The sequence below is a fragment of the Malaclemys terrapin genome, assembly GCF_027887155.1.
Source record: "Malaclemys terrapin pileata isolate rMalTer1 chromosome 20 unlocalized genomic scaffold, rMalTer1.hap1 SUPER_20_unloc_1, whole genome shotgun sequence".
In the NCBI taxonomy this organism is placed as follows: domain Eukaryota; kingdom Metazoa; phylum Chordata; order Testudines; family Emydidae; genus Malaclemys; species Malaclemys terrapin.
In genome coordinates this window covers 1,761,580-1,782,054 of record NW_026530188.1, presented here as the reverse complement: position 1 = coordinate 1,782,054, position 20,475 = coordinate 1,761,580, and the positions used below count along the sequence as shown (strand labels likewise).

The window sequence follows — 20,475 nt, the reverse complement described above, 5'->3', positions numbered from 1 at the left end:
CACAGCGCAGGGCCCGTCCCCTTCAGCAGGGAGCGCAGGGCCCGTCCCCTCCAGCAGGGGCGCTGGACACACACAGAGCGCAGGGCCCGTCTCCTCCAGCAGGGGGCGCTGGACACACACAGCGCAGGGCCCATCCCCTCCAGCAGGGAGCGCAGGGCCCGTCCCCTCCAGCAGGGGGCGCAGGGACCCACACAGAGCGCAGGGCCCGTCTCCTCCAGCAGGGGGTGCTGGACACACATAGCGCAGGGCCCGTCCCCTTCAGCAGGGAGCGCAGGGCCCGTCTCCTCCAGCAGGGGGCACTGGACACACACAGAGCGCAGGGCCCGTCCCCTCCAGCAGGGGGCGCAGGGACCCACACAGCGCAGGGCCCGTCCCCTCCAGCGGGGGGCGCAGGGACCCACACAGCGCAGGGCCCGTCCCCTCCAGCAGGGGGCGCAGGGACACACAGGGCGCAGGGACCCACACAGTGCAGGGCCCATCTCCTCCAGCAGGGGGTGCTGAACACACACAGCGCAGGGCCCGTCCCCTCCAGCAGGGGGCGCAGGGACCCACACACAGTGCAGGGCTTGTCCCCTCCAGCAGGGGCGCAGGGACCCACACAGCGCAGGGCCCATCCCCTCCAGCAGGGGGCGCAGGGACACACAGTCATTTTTCTCCTTTAATTAAAAAAAAGTTCATGGTGCCCCCTGCAGGGGAAGTCTCGAGGGGTGGGGCCTCACTCAGCCTCGTTGAAGCGGGTCAGCATGGTCTTGTGCAGCGTCTCGCGGTACGACTCGGCGGCCGAGACACCGTAGGAGCTGCCGCGGGCACCCAGGCCGGAGCCGCGCACTCGGGTCTGCGCCTGGGGAGGGGGGAGACCTGGTGAGATCAGGGACCTGCCCCTCGGAACCACCCCAGGGGCCACGGGGTGCCCCACTCGCCCTGCCCCCGGTACCTCAATGGGGGTGACGATGCCTTGCTTCTTGCGGCCCAGGCCGCTGCCCTCCTTCCAGCCCATGGCCTGCAGCATGCGGCTCCCAATGTTATCGCTGCCCAGCCCGTCCCGCGTCGGCTGCTCAAAGTCTCTGCGGGGAGAGCAAAGGGTCAATGGCTGAGATGGGGATGTGGCCACCTCTGGGGCGGGGCAGCTGGGAACAGCCACACACAACGCCACTCGCCCACTGCTACGATGCAGCCACCTCTGGGGTGGGGCAGCTGGGGAACAACCGCACATAACGCTGCACGGGGACAGTTCAGCCAGCGCTGAGATACTGCCACCTCTGGGGAGGGGCGCTCCTGGAGGGCAGAGCTCCACCCTGACTGGGCGGGGCAGCATGGCAGGGGCAGGGCTTACACAGTGGCGGGCATCACAGCTGAGTACTTCCGCTTCTTGGGCTCCGGGGGCTCGGGGACGCCGTACTTCTCCCTGCGCTCGGCCGCGCGGTCCCGGTACTTCATCTGCCAGGGGAGGGGCCCATTAGAGCCAAGGCCAGCCCCCAGCCCCACCCCCCCGACTGTACCCCCCACTCCCCCACTGTGCCCCCAACCCCTCCCTGGAGTCAGCGACCCCCAGCCCCCTGCATTCCTCCTTCCCCACTGTCCTGGTGCAGCATGGCCCCTCCATCATCCCATCCGCCCCCCCGCTACCCTGCCACGCCGGCCCCCTGCCCACCTCCATGTCGTTCTTCTCCAGCGCCTCCAGCTCCTGCTCAGACAGGTGGGCGCGGCGGTGAATCTCCAGGTTTTGCTGCAATCAAAGAAGAAGGTAGGTAGGGAAACCCGGGGGCTGAATCGGGGCTGGCACCCCCTAGAGGGGCCGGTCCCCGGGCCCCATTCCCCACCCCGTGAGCCAGCCAGTCCCTGCCCTGGGGCTGATGGGAGCCGGCGCCCCTAGAGGGGACAAGCCCCAGCCCCATTCCCCACCCCGTGAGCCAGCCAGTCCCTGCCCTGGGGCTGATGGGAGCCGGCGCCCCTAGAGGGGACAAGCCCCAGCCCCATTCCCCACCCCATGAGCCAGCCAGTCCCTGCCCTGGGGCTGATGGGAGCCGGCGCCCCTAGAGGGGACAAGCCCCAGCCCCATTCCCCACCCCATGAGCCAGCCAGTCCCTGCCCTGGGGCTGATGGGAGCCGGCGCCCCTAGAGGGGACAAGCCCCAGCCCCATTCCCCACCCCGTGAGCCAGCCAGTCCCTGCCCTGGGGCTGATGGGAGCCAGCGCCCCCTGGAGGGGCCGGTTCCCGGGCCCCATTCCCCACCCCGTGAGCCAGCCAGTCCCTGCCCTGGGGCTGATGGAAGCCAGCGCCCCCTAGAGGGGCCGGTCCCGTGACCCCCACACACACACCTTGTGCAGCCCGGAGAGCTGCTGGTGGCGGATCAGCGCCTCCTTGCTGGGGAACTGCCGGCGGCAGAGCAGACAGGCCAATTTGTGCCAGTCCGTGAGCTTCTCCTCCCGGTCGGACGCCCGCTCCGGCTCCTCCTCGCTGTCGCTCTCCCCGCTGTACGCGGCCACCAGCCCCCGCGGCGGGCTCTGCGGGGAAACAGCGCCGTGGGGCCGGCTGGGCATGGGGGCCCCTCACCACTACACACCACGCCCTCCCTGAGCCAGGAGAGAACCCAGGAGTCCTGACTCCCAGCCCCCCCCCACCAAGCCAGGAGAGAACCCAGGAGTCCTGCCTCCCAGCCCACCCTTGCTCTAACCACTAGACCCTACTCCCCCCCCCCCCCCCCCCCAAGCTGGGAGAGGACCCAGGCATCCTGCAGCACAGGGCACTTACCAGCCTGTCATCGCTGGCCAGCTTGGACAGGTCCATGGGTGTGTGCTGCCTCTCTGCCAGCGCCCCCTGGGGGAGAAGCACAGCAGTTCAGCTCAGCCAGGGGCCCTGGCGGGTTCTCCCCACACCCACCTCCCCCATTGGACCCCATGCTGCGGGGGGACCGGTGGGAAGGGCTCCGGGGTTTTCCCCCGCGCCGGCAGTACCTTCTTCTCCAGGATGGCATAGCCGGCGTCGGCCGTGGCCGACTCGCGCCGCTCGTCCTCCCGCAGCGAGCTGATCGGCTGGAAGCTGTTCTTGAAATTCTCCTTCTGTTTGTTGAGGCTGCGGGCCCAGCGCTCCATGTCCTTGGCGATCTGTGGGGGACAGGGGGCCGTCAGTGGGGCACTGACCCCATGGTGGGGGGCAGGGGGGAAAGCTCGTAGACAGGCTGCAGGATTCTCCTTCGCTTTCTGTCCCAAGCTTCTGATGCTGGTCCGCAGCCGCCCCACCCCAGAGCTGGCTGCATCTCAGCGCCGAGCAAGTTATCCCCATGCGGCCTTATGTGCGACTGTTCCCCAGCCGCCCCACCCCAGAGCTGGCTGCATCTCAGCGCCGAGCAAGTTATCCCCATGTGGCCTTACGTGCGACTGTTCCCCAGCCGCCCCACCCCAGAGCTGGCTACATCTCAGCGCCGAGCAAGTTATCCCCATGCGGCCTTACGTGCGACTGTTCCCCAGCCGCCCCACCCCAGAGCTGGCTGCATCTCAGCGCCGAGCAAGTTATCCCCATGCGGCCTTATGTGCGACTGTTCCCCAGCCGCCCCACCTCAGAGCTGGCTGCATCTCAGCGCCGAGCAAGTTATCCCCATGCGGCCTTATGTGCGACTGTTCCCCAGCCGCCCCACCCCAGAGCTGGCTGCATCTCAGCACCATATGAGGCATCCCCATGTGACGTTACATGCAGCTGTTTCCCTGCTGTCCTGCCCCAGAGGTGGCTGCATCATGCCAGCGAAGGCTGGGCTGGCAACACCTCTTGTGCATCTAGAGGCAAACTACTTAACAGGCTGGATGGAAAAGGGGACCATGCAGCTCCCTCTGGGGTGGGGACAACCTCTGCTGAGCAGCGGGTGCGAGAAGGCCCTGTCCTACCCAGACCCCAAAGGAGGCCAGGACAGAGTGCTCCCAGGGGGACAGGCAGCACCCACCTGTTGAGCTGTTTTGGTCTTGTGTTTCTCCTTCTTCTCCTTGCCCTCCTTGCCGCTGCCCCCAGAGCCGTCCTTGTGGGCGTCGGCGCCCTGGTCGGAGGCCGGCACATAGGTCCTGCGCTCGCCGTCCCAGTACAGATACTGCTGGCTCTGTGCGTTGTAGTAGTACTGTGGGGCCGGAGAGACGGGGGGCATCAGGCGCTGCAGGCTGTGTGTCCCCCCCCCCCCCCCCCCAGACTACATCCCCCCCTGCTCACCTGGGAGTTGGGGTCATAATAGAGACCGGTCAGCGGGTCGTAGTAATAGCCAGAGGTTTCGTCGTACTGGTAGGTGGATACGTCTGGGACAGCTGGGGAGTGCAGAGCGGGGCTCAGCCGGGGGGGCCGAGAGGGACGACATCCCGGCCCCCCCAACACCCCTCCCAACATAGCATGTCTTCCCCGACGGCCCCCACACGCCCCCCACACCACAGCCCTCCAACCCTCTCCCAATGTGGCACCCCCCCGGGCCCCCCACAAAACACGGCCCTCCAACCCCCCCACATCCTCCCTATATGGCACACACACCCCCGGAGCCCCCACATCACCCCACATGAAGCATGGCCCTCCAACCCCCCAGAGACCCCCCAATACAGCAGAGACCCACTCAGCCCCAACAAGGCCCCTCCCCCGATGGACCCCCCCCGAGCCCTCCACTCACGGTACTGGCCGTAGGGCTCCTGCGGCGTGGGGGTGGGCAGGGGCAGGCCGGTGCTGGGCGCGGGGAGGGCGGCGCCGCTCGGCTGGGCTGGGCTCGGCGTCTCGGGCTTCAGCACGGCCGGGGACACAATGGTGTAGGGCTGGCTCTGCGCAGGACAGCCGGCAGTGGGGAGACCGCCAGGAGAGCCCCCGACCCAGAGCAGGGTGGGGACACCCTGGGGAGAAACCCCCCTTACAGCCCCGGGCAGACCCCCCCAACCCAGAGCAGGGAGCAGAGACACCCCCCCACGCAGCCCCGAGCAGGGAGAGTCCCCCCCATACAGCCCCCAAGCAGGGAGTAGACACCCCCCCCCATACAGCCCCGGGCAGTGAGAGCCCCCCCATACAGCCCCCAAGCAGGGAGAGCCCCCCCCCCAATACAGCCCCGGCAGCCCCCAAGCAAGAACACCCCACCCCCCCAGCCCCAGCCAGCCCCCGAGCAGGGAGAGCCCCCCCACCCCCACACACAGCCCCGGCAGCCCCCAAGCAAGAACACCCCACGCCCCCAGCCCCAGCCAGGCCCCGAGCAGGGAGAGCCCCCCCACCCCCACACACAGCCCCGGCAGCCCCCAAGCAAGGAGAACACCCCCACAGCCCCAGCAGCCCCCGAGCAGGGAGAGCCCCCCCACCCCCACAGCCCCGGCAGCCCCCAAGCAAGGAGAACACCCCCACAGCCCCCGAGCAGGGAGAGCCCCCCCACCCCCACACACAGCCCCGGCAGCCCCCAAGCAAGAACACCCCACCCCCCCAGCCCCAGCCAGCCCCCGAGCAGGGAGAGCCCCCCCACCCCCACACACAGCCCCGGCAGCCCCCAAGCAAGGAGAACACCCCCACAGCCCCAGCAGCCCCCGAGCAGGGAGAGCCCCCCCACCCCCACCCCCCCGGCAGCCCCCGAGCAGGAAGGCGACCCCCCCCCCATACAGCCCTGGCCAGCCCCCAAGCAGAGACCCCCACCCATAGAGCCCCAGCCAGCCCCCGAGCAGGGAGGGCAGACCCCTGCCCCGAGACCAGGCTGACAGGCCTACCTGGGCAGTGGCAGCGGTAGCGGTGCCCTGGGCGGTGCCCGCAGTCTCGGCTCCGCCGGGCGGCTGGTACACGACGGGCACGGCGGTGGTCTGGGCGGCGTGGGGGAAGCTCTGCAGGACGGGCAGCGAGTCGACGCCCGGCACGCCAGGCTCCAGGGACGGCTCCGCCACTGCCAGGGCAGGGGAGAGCTGGGGTGAGAGGGGCCCCCAGAGACCCACAGCCCAGGCTGGAGCCAACCAGGACGCCTGGGTTCTCTCCACGGCTCTGGGAGGGGTGTGGGATCTGGTGGCTAGAGCAGGGGGGCTGGGAGCCAGGACGCCTGGGTTCTCTCCACGGCTCTGGGAGGGGAGTGGGATCTGGTGGCTAGAGCAGGGGGGCTGGGAGCCAGGACTCCTGGGTTCTCTCCCTGGCTCCGGGAGGGGTGTGGGTTCTGGTGGCTAGAGCAGGGGGGCTGGGAGCCAGGACGCCTGGGTTCTCTCCCTGGCTCTGGGAGGGGTGTGGGATCTGGTGGCTAGAGCAGGGGGGCTGGGAGCCAGGACTCCTGGGTTCTCTCCCTGGCTCCGGGAGGGGAGTGGGATCTGGTGGCTAGAGCAGGGGGGCTGGGAGCCAGGACGCCTGGGTTCTCTCCCTGGCTCCGGGAGGGGAGTGGGAGCTAGTGCTTGGGGGGGAGGAGGGCTGGGCGCCAGGACCCCAAGACACTTTAAAGCTTCTAAGTGAAGCAGGCGGGGGAGGGGAGAACCCCACAGAGCCCCATGGCGGGGGTAAGAGGCTGCCACAAGCCAACCTGACCACAACAGGGGATCCAACCCCTGCCCCATCCCGGCCCCCAGGCGGTGGGAAGGGGGCGCGAGGGGCCGGCCCCATGTCCCACGCCCGCTCTCACCTGTGGCTGCGGCCTCCCCGTTGGCGCCGGGCTGGGCCGGAGAGCCCTTCAGGTAGGCATGGGAGTAGAGCGCCGGCTCCGCACCGTAGGCCTCCTCCTGCTGGTAGTAGGCGTAGTCGGCCGGCTGCTCCTCCGAGGCCGCCCAGGCCCCCTCACTGCCCTGTGATGCCTGGGGGCAGAGAGCAGGGTGAGGGGGGCATAAGGTACCACCAGCCCTCACCCCTCGGCTGCCGTGGGGACAGGGACCCAGTTCCAGGTGTGGGGGCCTGCCGCCAGCCAGTCCCATCCAGCCTGGAGCCACATAGTGCCGCCGCAGCAGGGACAACCAGGGTCTCCCCAACATTCCTGCAGCAGGGAGTCCCAGGGATTAACACCCCCCTACACACACTCCAATCTGCCCCACACCCCTGCGGGAGAGTTACCCACAAGCCCCTGGGCAGGGCGGGTTACCTGGGAGATGGCCCACTGGGCCGCAGCGATAGCAGTGCTGGCGACGGAGGCGGCGCTGATGCGGTTACTGTCGGAGGAGCCCATGTCCCTGTGGGGGGAGGGGCAAGGGAGCTGTCAGTGTGTGGGGTGGGGTGGGGTGGGACGGGGTGGGGGCCCCCTCCCCTGCACTCACCGCTTGGAGCCCTTGGCAAACTCCACGTTGATGGTCTTGCCGTCAATGTGCAGCGGCGGGTGCAAGGCCTGCAGGATCTGCAGTAGCTGGGCTGCCTCCTGGGGGGGGGCAGATGGGGTGAGATGGGCCCAGACCCCCACCGCCCTCCCCTCCCAGAGCCAGGGAGAGAACCCAGGAGTCCTGGCTCCCAGCGCCCCCTGCTCTAACTACTACACCCCACTCCCCTCCCAGAGCCAGGGAGAGAACCCAGGAGACATTGGCTCCCAGCCCCCTACTCTAACCACCAGCCCCCACTCCCTTCCCAGCACCAGGAGAGAACCCAGGAGTCCTGGCCCCCAGCTCTAACCACCAGACGTCGCTCCCCTCCCAGCGCCGGGAGAGAACCCAGGAGACCTGGCTCCCAGCCCCCCTACTCTGACCACCAGACCCCACTCCCCTCCCAGAGCTGGGAGAGAACCCAGGAGTCCTGGCTGCCCCCCACTCTTACCACCAGACCCCACTCCCCTCCCAGTGCCAGGGAGAGAACCCAGGAGACCTGGCTCCCAGCCCCCCTGCTCTAACCCCCAGCCCCCACTCCCCTCCCAGCGCCAGGAGAGAACCCAGGAGTCCTGGCCCCCAGCCCCCTGCTCTAACCACCAGCCCCCACTCCCCTCCCAGAGCCAGGGAGAGAACCCAGGAGTCCTGGCCCCCAGCCCCCTGCTCTGACCCCCAGCGTCGGGAGGGGCCCCGGGGCTCACCACGATGGTGGCCAGCTGGATGAAGGCGAAGCCGCGGTTGAGCTGGGTCTGCTTGTCTTTGATGACGCGGACGTTGGAGGCGGAGAGCACGGCGTAGGGGGCCAGCGCCGCCAGGATCGACTCCATGGTGCTGTGCGGGTTCAGGTTCCGCAAGATGATTGCTGGGGGCGGAGGGGGGCTGCGTGAGGAGGGACTAGGAACCCCCCCCCGGCCCGGCCCAACAGGCCCCACCCCCTCCCCCGTCAGCCAGGTCCCGCCCCCTTAGAGTCCACCCCACCGTCAGGCTCCTCCCCCTTGGGGCCAACCCACTGCCAGTCAGGCACCCCCCCACCAGGCCACTCCCCCTTACAGCCTGCGTCAGCCAGACAACCCCACTTAGAACCCGCCCCGAACTATTCCTCCCAGGTACCCTCCATCCATTCCAGCCCACCCCACTCACCTGGGCACCGGTCCCACTGCCCCCCCGCCCCGCCACACCTACCCTGCCACCCGATACCCCCTCCTGGCAACTGGCGTGCTCCCCAGAGCTCGTCCCCCGCTACCCACACCCACACCCCTTCCCCGTCTCCCACAGCCCGCCCCCTGCTCCCCACGGCTCATCCCCCTTCCCCATCCCCCACAGCCCACCCCCTGCTCCCCACGGCTCATCCCCCTTCCCCCCACAGCCCACCCCCCACGGCTCATCCCCCTTCCCCCCACAGCCCGCCCCCCGCTCCCCACGGCTCATCCCCCTTCCCCCCCACAGCCCACCCCCCGCTCCCCACGGCCCATCCCCCTTCCCCGTCTCCCACAGCCCGCCCCCTGCTCCCCACGGCTCATCCCCCTTCCCCGTCCCCCACAGCCCGCTCCCTGCTCCCCACAGCCAACTCCCCTTCCCCCCAAAGCCCGCCCCCTGCTCCCCACGGCTCATCCCCCTTCCCCCCACAGCCCGCCCCCTGCTCCCCACGGCCAACTCCCCTTCCCCCCACTGCCCCCCCGCCACACCTACCCTGCCACCCGATACCCCCTCCTGGCAACTGGCGTGCTCCCCAGAGCTCGTCCCCCGCTCCCCACGATCCACCCCCCTTCCCCATCCCCCACAGCCTGCCCCCCGCTCACTGTCGTTGGCGTTCTCAGCGCAGGGCTCTGATGCCTGGGCCAGGGGCTGGGTTGCTGACAGCACCGAGGCCTGGTAGGGCTGTGGCAGGGGAAGGAGGCCCTGACTCAGTTCCCGGCCCGACAGCGCCACCAGCTGGTCTAGCCGACTCCCTGGGGGCAGCTTCTGCTCGGCCTCTGGATGGGGCAGAAAGCACGTATTAACCTGCGGGACTCCCCACTGCAGGGTCTGATGGGGGGCTAAGACCAGCACTGTTTCTAGCTCACCTGATTTGGGAACGCCACATTTAAAGCATTTCTCCCTTCGTTTGAAATTCTGCACTCCACACTGAAACAGGAATTAACGAGAGACTCTTAATGGAGAGCGCCCTCTGCTGAGCCCCCCGCCACGCTCGGCCCTGACTGCCCCCTGCCAAGTCCCCCGCAGCACAGCGCCCGGCCCTGACTGCCAAGGGAGAGCGCCCCCTGCTGAGCCCCCCGTCCCGCTCCCCACAGCACGGCGTCCCCCAGTGCCCGCCCTGACTGCCAGAGGAGAGCGCCCCCAGCCGAGCCTCCCACCCCACTCCCCGCAGCACAGCGCCCGGCCCTGACTGCCAAGGGAGAGCGCCCTCTGCTGAGCCCCCCATCCCGCTCCCCACAGCACGGCGTCCCCCAGTGCCCGCCCTGACTGCCAGGGGAGAGCGCCCCCTGCCCAGCCCCCCCTCGCAGCACAGCGCCCCTTAGCTCAGTGGCCATCGCCCCCGGATCACAGCCCCCCCGCTGTACCTTGCTGCAGAGCCAGTCCTCATTTATCTTGGGCTTGGGGTCGCTGTAGTGCATGGAGACTTTCTGGCCCAGGATGCTGAGGGAGTGCTGCTGGGGGAAAGCAGAGCGGTGAGAGCCGGCGGGTGGCAGGGGGGCACCCGTCACTGCCTCAGCAGAGAGAGAGAGAGAGATTTAAACCCTTCTGCTGAACGGATGAGGGAGGGGAGGGAGGGAGGGAGGGGCCGCAGGCCCGGAGAGGTTTGGGTCTCGGCTACATGGCTACCGCAAAGCTAACCTGTGCCGGCCCAGCGTTTGGGGCTGCCGGCACGGCCGGCTCCGAGCTACCAACGGCTGCTAGGATGGAGGGAGCGGATATGAGAGAGAGAGAGAGAGAAAGAGAGAGAGAGAGAGAAAGAGAGAGCAGCCATGATCCAAGACGCCCGCGCGGCACAACGCCTGACACCGCTGGGAACCACCGCTGCATGCCCTGCTAGCCAGCAGCTCCTCCGGCGACCTCTGGGCCACCACCTCAGTATGGCCCCCGCCCGCCCCCACCTCGGCCTAGCTGCTCTGCCTACGGCCCCGCCAGGGCCTGATCCGACGCCCTCTCCTGCGCAGCGCAGCGCCCCGCCGCCCCACCCCACGGAGCACGGTGTCTCGGCCACGCATGGCGGCTCCCACTGGGGATGCCCGCCACGCGCTCGGCCCGGCTAGGAGAGGAACGGAGCCGCGCGGGTCAAGGGGCGTTGTCAAAGCCAATTCCAATCCACCAAGATCTCAGGGATACGGGGGCCTGGAGGCTGGTCTGACAGGTGTTCGCTCTTCTGCCCTGGGGCCTCCTCCGGGTCCGGTGGACACAGACTTAACGAAGGCTGACGCCAGGCACCCTCCCCACCCTAGCTCCTGGCGCTGGCACTGCCGCGGGAAAGCTCGCAGCCTGGCCCCTCTGTGGGAGACTGGGGATGGAGTGACCTGCTGGAGGGCAAGAGAGGGGCCAGGTGCCAGTGTCAGGGCCCTGCGGCACGAAAAGGGGCTGGTGCCATCACTCAACATCCTCTTGTGCCATGCGCTCCGCCGCATGCCGTCCAGAGCGGGACAAAGAACCCAGGAGTCCTGGCACCCATCATTGCTGCTCTAAACACTAGACAACACTCCGCTTGCGGAGCCATGGAGAGAACCTAGGAGTCCCGGCTGCCAGCACCTCCTGCTCTAACCACTAACCCCCACTCCCCACCCGGAGCCAGGCACACAACACATGCGTCCTCATTCCTAGCCACCCCCCAGAACACACTTGTCCGAGACACGGAGAGAACCCAGGAGTCCTGGCTCCTGGTCCCCATGTTCTAAGCACGCTCCCTCCCAGGGCTGGGAAGAGAACCCAGGAGTCCTGGCTCTCAGTCCCTCCCTGCTCTAACCACTAGACCGCATTCCCCTCCCAGAGCCAGGGAGAGAACCCAGGCGTCCGGGCTCCCAGCCCCCCCCCTGCTCTAACCACTAGACCCCACTCCCCCCCAGAGCCAGGGAGAGAACCCAGGCGTCCTGGCTCTAAGCCCTAGTGAGTCCCTAAGGGGGTGGGGGGTGATGCTCTCCCTGGGGGGCTGGAGCAGGCCCAGGCTTGTGGGTCGGGCGGTAACAGGAGCAGTACTTGTGGGGGTCAAGTGCGGCAAAGCAACCTGATTGGCTTCCATCCATCGGGTAGCGTCCTGCAAGTGATTAAACTCGACGAAGGCGAAGCCGCGGCTCTGACCTGGAGGACAGCATTCAGATACAGACGCAGTGTGTTAGTCAACAGATCCAGCCAACATCACGCACCCTCTCGCTGCACCCCTGGGGTGGGGCCGGGGGCGCGGAGGGGGCACCCTGCCTGGACACGTGGGCGGGGGGCAAGGGCAGGGGAAGGACCAGCCACGCAGCCATGGGGCTGCTAGCACAACAGAGCCCTGGAGTACTGGCTCCCAGCCCCCCACCTCTAACCACTAGACCCCCCTCCCCTCCCAGAGCCGGGAGAGAACCCAGGAGTCCTGGCTCCCAGCCCCCCACCTCTAACCACTAGACCCCACTCCCCTCCCAGAGCCAGGGAGAAAACCCAGGGAGTCCTGGCTCCCAGCCCCCCACCTCTAACCACTAGACCCCCCTCCCCTCCCAGAGCCGGGAGAGAACCCAGGAGTCCTGGCTCCCAGCCCCCCACCTCTAACCACTAGACCCCACTCCCCTCCCAGAGCCAGGGAGAAAACCCAGGGAGTTCTGGCTCCCAGCCCCCCACCTCTAACCACTAGACCCCAGCCCCCTCCCAGAGCCAGACCAGCTCCCTCTCGACTTGTCCATGCGGCCTCCCCAGAGCATTGCTCTCCCATAGGAAGAACGGGCTCCAGCCCCCCACCCTGCTGCTCAGGGTCCTAGGACCCGGCTCTGGTCACAGGCTCCCCATAGCACAGCACTCCTAGCGTCACGCTGGGGTACTGGTGTGAGCACGGTGTCGGAGAAGCCCCCCGCCCTGCAGCACGGCACCCCCAGCGCCTGGCCCTGACTGCCAGTGAGCACCCCCTGCAAAGCCCCCACGCCCTGCAGCACGGCACCCCCAGCGCCTGGCCCTGACTGCCAGTGAGCACCCCCTGCAAAGCCCCCCCCCGTGCCCGGCCCTGTCTGCCAGGGGAGAGTGCTCCCTGCCCAGGTCTCCCCGTTAAGCGCAGGTTTTGCTCTGTCCCGTCGCACAGATCCCCTTTGCCTTTAGCTCGGCCTGGCTGAGGGTTCCCAAGCTAGCCCCAGCTGTGCCACGCAGCAGCCTGCTAGGGGCTGGGGGTAGGACTCCAGTGGGGCAATCATGGGTGCCTGCCCCCCGTCCCCCCCCACCTCCGCTGAATGATGTGGGACAAACCCGCACCCAAGCCCCAGATCCCAGCATGCAGTGCTCCAAGCACTGGGCCAGTGCATGCTGGGAAACATCTCTGCAGGGGGCTGTGCCTTGAGCTGCGGGGGCGGGGGGAGGCACTGAAAGTTGGGCTCCGCTCCACAGTGTCCCTGTGAGGCCTGGCACAACACAGGGCTAATGCAGAGAACAAAATATCCATATCTACACACCCTGCTTTGGAAGGTACGAGGACACTGGCTCTGTGTGTGTGTGCGTATGTGAGTGAGTGAGTGTGCGACACACACCAAGGAAATACCTTCGAGACAACAGCCAACTCACCTGTTCAGCCCAGCCCATCCTGGCCACGCGCTCCCCAGAAGGGCTGGCCCAGTGCCGGCGTTCCCTAGTGCCGGCTCTCTCTGGGAGCAAAGCGGGCCACAGCAGAACCCAGCCGCGGCCTCTAGCACGGCCCCGGTCCAGCCAGGGTTCGCGCCCAGCAAGGAGAGGGCGGGGGGGGGAGGGGGAGAGCACGCGCCTGGCCGAGGATTCCTCCGCGCTCCCCGAGGACAGGGAGAGAGAGCAGCGAGGGCGGGATCCGCCTGCAGACTGACCGAACCGGCCCTGCGGGCAGGGGTCTGGTACCAGCCAAAAGCCTAGTGCGGGCTGGGAAGCCGGCCGCACCAGGGCCTGGGCAGTTTCTGCTAGCGAGAGAGACACACCGAGCGCGCGCGCCGCAGGGGGATCCACCGCGGGCTCCCAGCCGGAAACGGGGGGCAGGAGGCAGAACTGTGAACAGACGCTCACCTGAGGCTTTGTTCCGCATCAGCCGCACCTCGCGGGGCTGGATCCCGTGCGCCTGCAGCTGGGCCCGGATCTGCGGGGGGAGCACATGGTAGGAGCACAGTCAGCACTGTCCATCTCCAGGGTGCAGACAAGGGGAAACTGAGGTAGAAGGCGCCACTCATGTGACATCCTGCGGCTGATCAGTGGAAAAGGAGCTCCCAGCACCCTCCCTCCCTACAACCACTAGACCCCACTCTCCTCCCAGAGCTGGGGTAAAGAACCCAGGAGTCCTGGCTCCCAGCCCTCCTCCCAAGCACTAGACCCCACTGTCCTCCCAGAGCCGGGGAAGAGAACCCAGGAGTCCTGGCTCCCAGCCCCCCTCCCAAGCACTAGACCCCACTCTCCTCCCAGAGCCGGGGAAGAGAACCCAGGCGTTCTGGTTCCGAGCCCCCAACACCCAGACCTACGTCGTTCTCGGAGGCAGACTGGGGCAGCATTCTCAGCATGACGATGCTGCTGGCCTTCTGCTCCTCCTCTGGCTCGGGCCGGTAGTCCTGGTCACGGTAGTCCCCGTCGCCGGGGTAGCCCAGGTGCTCGGTGGGGCTGTCCCGCTTGCGTTGAGTCTCCGACCCCGAGGAGGCCTCGTAGGAATCCTGGTGGGAGAGGACAGGGTCAGGGCAGCCCGGCGCTCGCATCCCGTCCCCACCCCCGGCAGAGAGGCCCACCCAGCCCACAAGGCTACAGCCCCCGGGGCCGGAGCCCACCTCGGCGCTCTGCTCCTCGGATGAGTCGTACTCGTTAGCGGCCTCGTGGCTGCTGAAGTCGCGGGGGTACGAGCGGTAATCCATGTCCCGGTAGTCGTGGTCTCGCTGGGTCCGCCCGTCCACGCCGTCGTCCTGGGACCGGTCAGCAGCACCATATCGGCCCGTCCGGTCCCCGCGGCCACCTCTGGGGGGAACAAGGGGTGTAGGTTCAGCACCATGGGCTACCAGGGCAGAGCACCGCCTGCTGAGCCCCCACCCTTCCCCGTGCCCTCTAGCACCCAGCCCTGCCTGCTAGGGGAGAGCGCCCCCTGCCCCGCAGCATAGCACCCGCCCCAGCCCTCCCGGTAGAGGGGCGCATGGGCCCATTGGCGTGGGGAGATGGTACCTCCGTTCATACTCCATTTCCTCCTGCAGCAGGTCAGTGCTTCGGAACAGGCCGGGCTCTTCGGTGGGCACTCACCACACGGCACTGCCACCGGCTGTGTCCACGACCCTGAGGGCAGAGAGAGCAGAGCGGGCGTCAGCATGGCCGTCCACGGAGCAGGGGGAAGGAGACCCATGAAATCAACCGAGTAGTGCCAGACAGATACATCAGGGGCTAAGCGAGGATCCTCACACACCCCTGCTAGCCCAGGCCTGGGGTCCCCCCCAGCCCTGCCGGTGCCCCTGACTCCCAAGCTGCAGCCCCATCCTAGCCCAGCCCTGGGCTTCCCCAAGCTCCGCCGGTGCCCCTCACTCCCAACTCGCAGCCCCGGACTCCCCCCACCCCTGCCAGTGCCCCTCAATCCAAACCACAGCCATGTCAATCCTGGTCTACCTTATACACATCATGGGAAGGAAGAGAGCCTAGGAGGTTTTTTGGTTGTTGTTGTTTTTTTTTTTTTTGGGGGGGGGGGGGGGGGCACTGGGAGCCCAGAGTCCTGGGTTTTCTCCGCAGCTCTGGGAGGGGAGCGGGATCTAGTGGGTCAGAGATGGGGGGAGTGGGGATTGGGAGTCAGGAATTAAGGCTCCAGTCCCAGCTCTGACACCCACTTTCCCTTTGGTCCCTTCCCCTCCCCGGCCTCCTCTACCGGCGGCAGGAGCTCTAGGTTTCCATGCGCTAGTGACTCCCCCAGAGCCGGCCTCGCTGCAGCGAGAGCACCCCAACCGCCGCTGGCTCGGTGCATACTGCACTGACTCCCGAGGGGCTACGGCGTGTGGGGCACCCGCCCGGTTCTCCGCGCTGGGCCTGTGGGAGAACCTGTCTGGCCACACTGGGGGAACCGCGGGACGGTGCTGAAGGCCCAGCAGTCCTGCCCGGGGAGAGAAGTTTGGGGCCGTGGTACCATTTTACCCCAGTTACAGATAGTTTGGTGCTCGGGGCCCCAGCCCAACTGTCCCCCCTTTCTCCCAGTCTCATCAGCCCTGCTAGCGGTGTCGACCTGCGTCCACTACTGCACAGCGGCCGGGTTAGCAGCTGGCGAGAGGCGCTCGAGTTTTAGTCCAGACCCCCTCGGGGACCCGCCAGCCCCAGTTCAAAGCCCCAGCGCACCGGAGCGAAGGGACGGGACTGGAATTCGCAGCCTCTGCCTGGCGGAGACCACGGAGGGACCCTGTGAGCTGTCCTCTCCGAAGCACCGTGACCCTCTACCCGAACCACGTCTCTCACAGAGCTCGCCGGGAAGGGAGTGAAGGGCTGCCCCAAACCTCTCCTCCCCATGTGCTTCTCTGACGGGCCTTCTCCAACCCAACACCCTGCAGCGTTGATCCCTCCAGGTTCCCTGCCCAGGAATGTCGCCCAGCCACAGCAAACCGCTCCCCCAGAGGAGAGAGAGAACAACTCTCACAGCACAGACGTTCACCCCAGTGCTGACAAATCGGGGACCTCATCGGATTTGTCTGGGGGAACTTCCTGGTCTGCCTTTCTCCGCTGTATCACAGCCCTTGGGAACCAGGGTTTCCTTAGACCCCTCTCGATCTTTCTGAGACGCTAACGATCCCATTTGCGCTTTTGGCCACAGCATTGGTGTGGGAGCTTCGGCTCAGCTGCCTGTCCACTCCGAGGCCCAGATCCTTCAGGGATCCATTCCACGGCCCCTAGAAGTATTCCTAGAGGCCTCTGGCTGGATTAATGCAGGAACGGTCCCTGACCACCAGACTTAGCAGATCAGAATTCATCCCTCAGTCTGGCTCCATCCAGGGGACTGGTCCAATTGAGCAGTCACATCCCTGGCAAATATTTCAAAGCACTAATTTCTCACAGCAGCAGCAGCAAGAAGAGAACAGGACAAGACTCTGGTTTCTGCGAGGCTTCACCTTACAGAGTTCCCGGAGTTATTTTAAATTTAAACAACGCGACACACCAAAATTAAGTTCTAAACCAAAAAACCCCAAAAGGCTACCACGATGCAATCAAAGAGGTAGGACACCAGTTACAGCCCCGATTTCTCGCTGGACTATCGCACCAGATTAGCTCGTGTTCCAACAGGTGGTCAACTGACCGACTTCCCAAACCTGCCGAGAACACGATGCATGCAATCCCCAGAGTAACACACCCAATTCTCCCCTTAACAGCAGGTAACATAAGGGTAGCAGCCAGCCAGTCCCACTGCCCTGGGGCTGGATCGGAGCTGGTGCCCCCTAGAGGGGAAAGGCCCCAGGTCCCATTTCCCCCCCACCCCACCCCGAGCCAGCCAGCTTTGCAAGCATGCTGCCCCACACAACATAGGCTGTGATTGATTTATTTCATCCCAGCAAGTAGCAGTAGTGATCTCTGACCTGCAGAGAGAGCCCCTCAGGCTACAGCTCCTGCCTTCACTGCGAAGGGGGTGGGGGGTGCTACCCAAGCTCTACCATAACCCCAGAACATCCCCCCACGCAGATTGATTCCTCCAGCCCCTTGGGCTGCTTTGCCCTGAGCTCCCGCAACGCATGCAGGGGCTGGTCTCTCCATGTGCTAATCATCGTTATTATTTCTATTGCAGGAGCCCTGAGACGATGCCCATGCCCCTCTGCAACTAGTCAGAAGGCCAGGCATCATTGCCACGCCATGGCCAGTGTGCATACACACAGCCCCTCTGCTCAGCACGCACCACCACCCTCCCCGGGGTACCCGGCTCTCTGCACCCTACTAGCCAATACCACAGCGCAGCTGGAAGTCTCTGTCGCAAGACACAAAGTCCGCCTGTCTAGCCAAGATCAACTCTCTTCCGCCGACGCCGTGAAGCGGTCACAACCGATACCGAGAGGGCGGGAGCCTACAGAACTGGCTCAGAACCCTGCCAAGCACTCTGCAGTTCGATTCCCCACCCGGATTTCTGCAGGCTCGCTGCACCTCCTACCAAATGAGCCGTGCTTTCCGGGGCTGAGCGCAGGCTGCCAGGGACGAAGCCGGATGGAAACAAGGAGTCTCTCTCCCGCTCGGCTCCAAGCCTGCAACACCGACCCGCTTTGCCGCCGAGATCACGCTGACAGGGGACGCCCGCAAAGGTGGGTCCCAGCTGTGCTCTGGGTGAGGCTGCCTGTGAGCACCTCTGAACTCCAGGGTCAGCTGGGACTCAGCTCTGCCTTTGCCAAACAAGCTGTTGAACCACGCAACAGCCAGGAGAGGATAAAGCTGCCGGCACTTCCCAGGTTTGAGCCAGCATGGGGCAGAGGACAAGGGAAACTCCACCAAACCAGGTGTTACAAAGCAGGAATTTTCTGTAATAGTTTCCTGATGCCTATGCATGCCTCAGTTTCTCTCCGTACTTTGCACTGCTACCCAGTGGGGGTGGAAGGGTTAACAGGTTGCTCTTGGATCAAAGCTAGAGACGTGTGTCATGTAAGAGCCTGGGGTGGAATGAAGGGGTCTAGACTGGCTGAAACGGACCCCTGGGAGCGCCAGCCCACTGTCTAAAAGCTGGGGCGTAGCACCCATCCTGGGGCTCCATGACACCAGGCCCTTCTGTTGATGGATGAATCCCAGGTAGATGAAGCAAACAGCCTGGGGTCACGCAGAGAAACAAACGCTGAGCCTGTGAAACTCACTGCCACAAGGTGACACTGAGGCAGGGTTAAAATCAAGGGTGGGGTAATTCTAACAACAAGGCTTCAAAACCACAAAGCAAGCCCCCTGCACAAGCTTGCAAACGGGGGCTCGGAGGAGACGGGTCATCCGGTCACAATTCCTTGCCCCTTTCCTCGGCAGTATCTGGTACTGGCCCCTGGCCGAGACAGGATATGGGGGAGCCGGAGGGGAGGGAACAGGGTGTGGGGAGCGTCCTCTCCTAGGCACCTGTCTCTGCTCCCCCTCCAGCCCTGGCTGTGACCTGCCACATAACCTCAACCGAGCCAACTTCCCCTCTCGGTGCCTCCACAACCCAGCATGGCAGGGGACCCCCCGATCCCGGCACGATTGCCCCCAACCCCAGTCTAGCCTCCAGCCGCTGCTGGCCCTTTGGTGACCAGACCGGGGTATTTTTATCCAGAGTCCAGGTGCCCACCTAGCCGGCCACCCCAGGGTGCTCCCGCGCCCCCGCCTCTCACCGGCCTCACCCACCAGCCGCCTTCCCCCCACACCCCTCACTCCTGCCCCCAACCTCCAGCCCAGGGCCCCTCCCCATTCCCAGACTCTGCCCCCCAACTCAGGCCCAACCCTCACTCCAGACTCTCCCCCCTCACAGCCCCTTCCCCCTTTCCTCCCTTCCCCCCGGCTCCTCCCTTAGACCACCCCCACCAACAGGCTCCTCCCCCTCCCCACCGGCTCCCCAGCCCTCCTCCCCCTCTCTGCCAGCTCCCCAGGCAACGCCCCCACCCCACAGGCTCCTCCCCCCTCCCCAGGCCCCCAGACCCCGCGCCCCTCCCCCCACAGGCTCCCCAGGCCATGCCCCCACCCCACAGGCTCCTCCCCCCTCCCCGGGCCCCCAGACCCCGCGCCCCTCCCCCCACAGGCTCCCCAGGCCACGCCCCGACCCCACAGGCTCCTCCCCCCTCCCCGGGCCCCCAGACCCCGCGCCCCTCCCCCCACAGGCTCCCCAGGCCACTCCCCCACCCCACAGGCTCCTCCCCCCTCCCCGGGCCCCCAGACCCCGCGCCCCTCCCCCCACAGGCTCCCCAGGCCACTCCCCCACCCCACAGGCTCCTCCCCCCTCCCCGGGCCCCCAGACCCCGCGCCCCTCCCCCCACAGGCTCCCCAGGCCACGCCCCTCCCGCAGCGCCCCCCCCGGCCCCCCCGAGGCGGCGCTGACCTGGGCCGCGGGAGGCCGCTGGCCGGGCCGGGCCGGACACCCCGCTCGCTCCTCCTCGCGCGCGCGCACCCGCCGCCCGCCCGACACGCAAGATGGCGGCGGCGCCAGCGGCCGAGTCCTGGCGACTCCCGGCGGCGGAGAACGTGGCCACGCCCCCCGCGCGCCGGCTCCCCCCCTCCCCACACACACGCCGCGCACCCATTGGCCGGGAACCCGGCCGTTCCGCGCAAGCGCGCGCCGGAGGGGGTGGGGCCGCGTCACGCGCTCTCGGCCCCGCCCGGAGCCTCTTGAGGACTCGCCTCCCCTGGCAGGGGATTGGTTGGACTGGGAGCCGGCCCGCCTCTGCTGGCAGATGAATGGTGGAGCGTGCACGAGGCCTGGCTGCTGATCATTGATGATTGGTGGAAGGGTCACAGGGCCCGCCTCTGCTCGCAAGGGATTGGTGGAACGGGCAGAGAGTCCGTTTCTCCTCTCAAGGGATTGGTGCAGCCTCCCACGGGTCCCGCCTCCCAATGGATCACTGACCGGCCAGGTCATGACCCAAGCGTGACCTCACGGATCACTGCCATGATGTCATAGAACGTCCCGACGTGGCGAATATGTTTGTGTCACCCGTGTGCGTTGGGCAGTGACGTCAACGCCCAGCGAGCAGTCAATGCGTGCAGCAATAGAACCGGATGACGTCACTGGATCTCGTTGTGATGTCATCGCGGGGGGGGGGAGCTCCAGGATACGCCAGTGCCTAGGTGACGTCATCCACCCGCGACAGGCACCGCGCTGCGCCCACGCGTGGGGCCGGCCGCTGCGCAGGGGCCCGGGGGAAACATGGAGGGGAAGGCCGAGTATTGCCCAGGGGAAATGTGGTAGCGCCGAGGGAGCTCTGTCTAGGGGATTCCTATGGTACAGTCCAGAGGTGCTGAGGCGGTGCCCTGGGGGGAATATATGGATCAGTCCAGAAGTGGGGCAACATGGTACAGTCCAGGGGGCCGGTACGGACATGGTACCGTCCGGGAAGGGCGGGGGGGGGTGCTATGGTACAGTCCGGGGGGCGGGGCAGGAGGGCTATGGTACAGTCCGCGAAGACCGGTATTTAAC

At 66.8% G+C, this 20,475-nt stretch overlaps 1 protein-coding gene across 1 annotated transcript; it reads right to left on the bottom strand.

Annotated features, from left to right (window-relative positions):
- Positions 1-644: 644 nt before the first annotated feature.
- RBM10 (RNA binding motif protein 10) lies at positions 645-19,517 on the bottom strand. The gene is made up of 24 exons (XM_054014829.1): positions 19,381-19,517; positions 14,559-14,666; positions 14,174-14,357; positions 13,877-14,062; positions 13,431-13,500; positions 11,452-11,525; positions 9,800-9,886; positions 9,302-9,362; positions 9,038-9,211; positions 7,940-8,100; positions 7,203-7,300; positions 7,031-7,118; positions 6,581-6,749; positions 5,697-5,866; positions 4,634-4,778; positions 4,192-4,283; positions 3,935-4,102; positions 2,955-3,104; positions 2,752-2,817; positions 2,319-2,504; positions 1,652-1,726; positions 1,334-1,437; positions 935-1,064; positions 645-841 (listed from the first exon to the last, which is right to left on the bottom strand). The coding sequence occupies exons 2-24, from the start codon at positions 14,573-14,575 to the stop codon at positions 716-718; spliced, it is 2,781 nt and encodes a 926-aa protein (XP_053870804.1). The 5' UTR covers positions 14,576-14,666; positions 19,381-19,517; the 3' UTR covers positions 645-715.
- Positions 19,518-20,475: the final 958 nt, after the last annotated feature.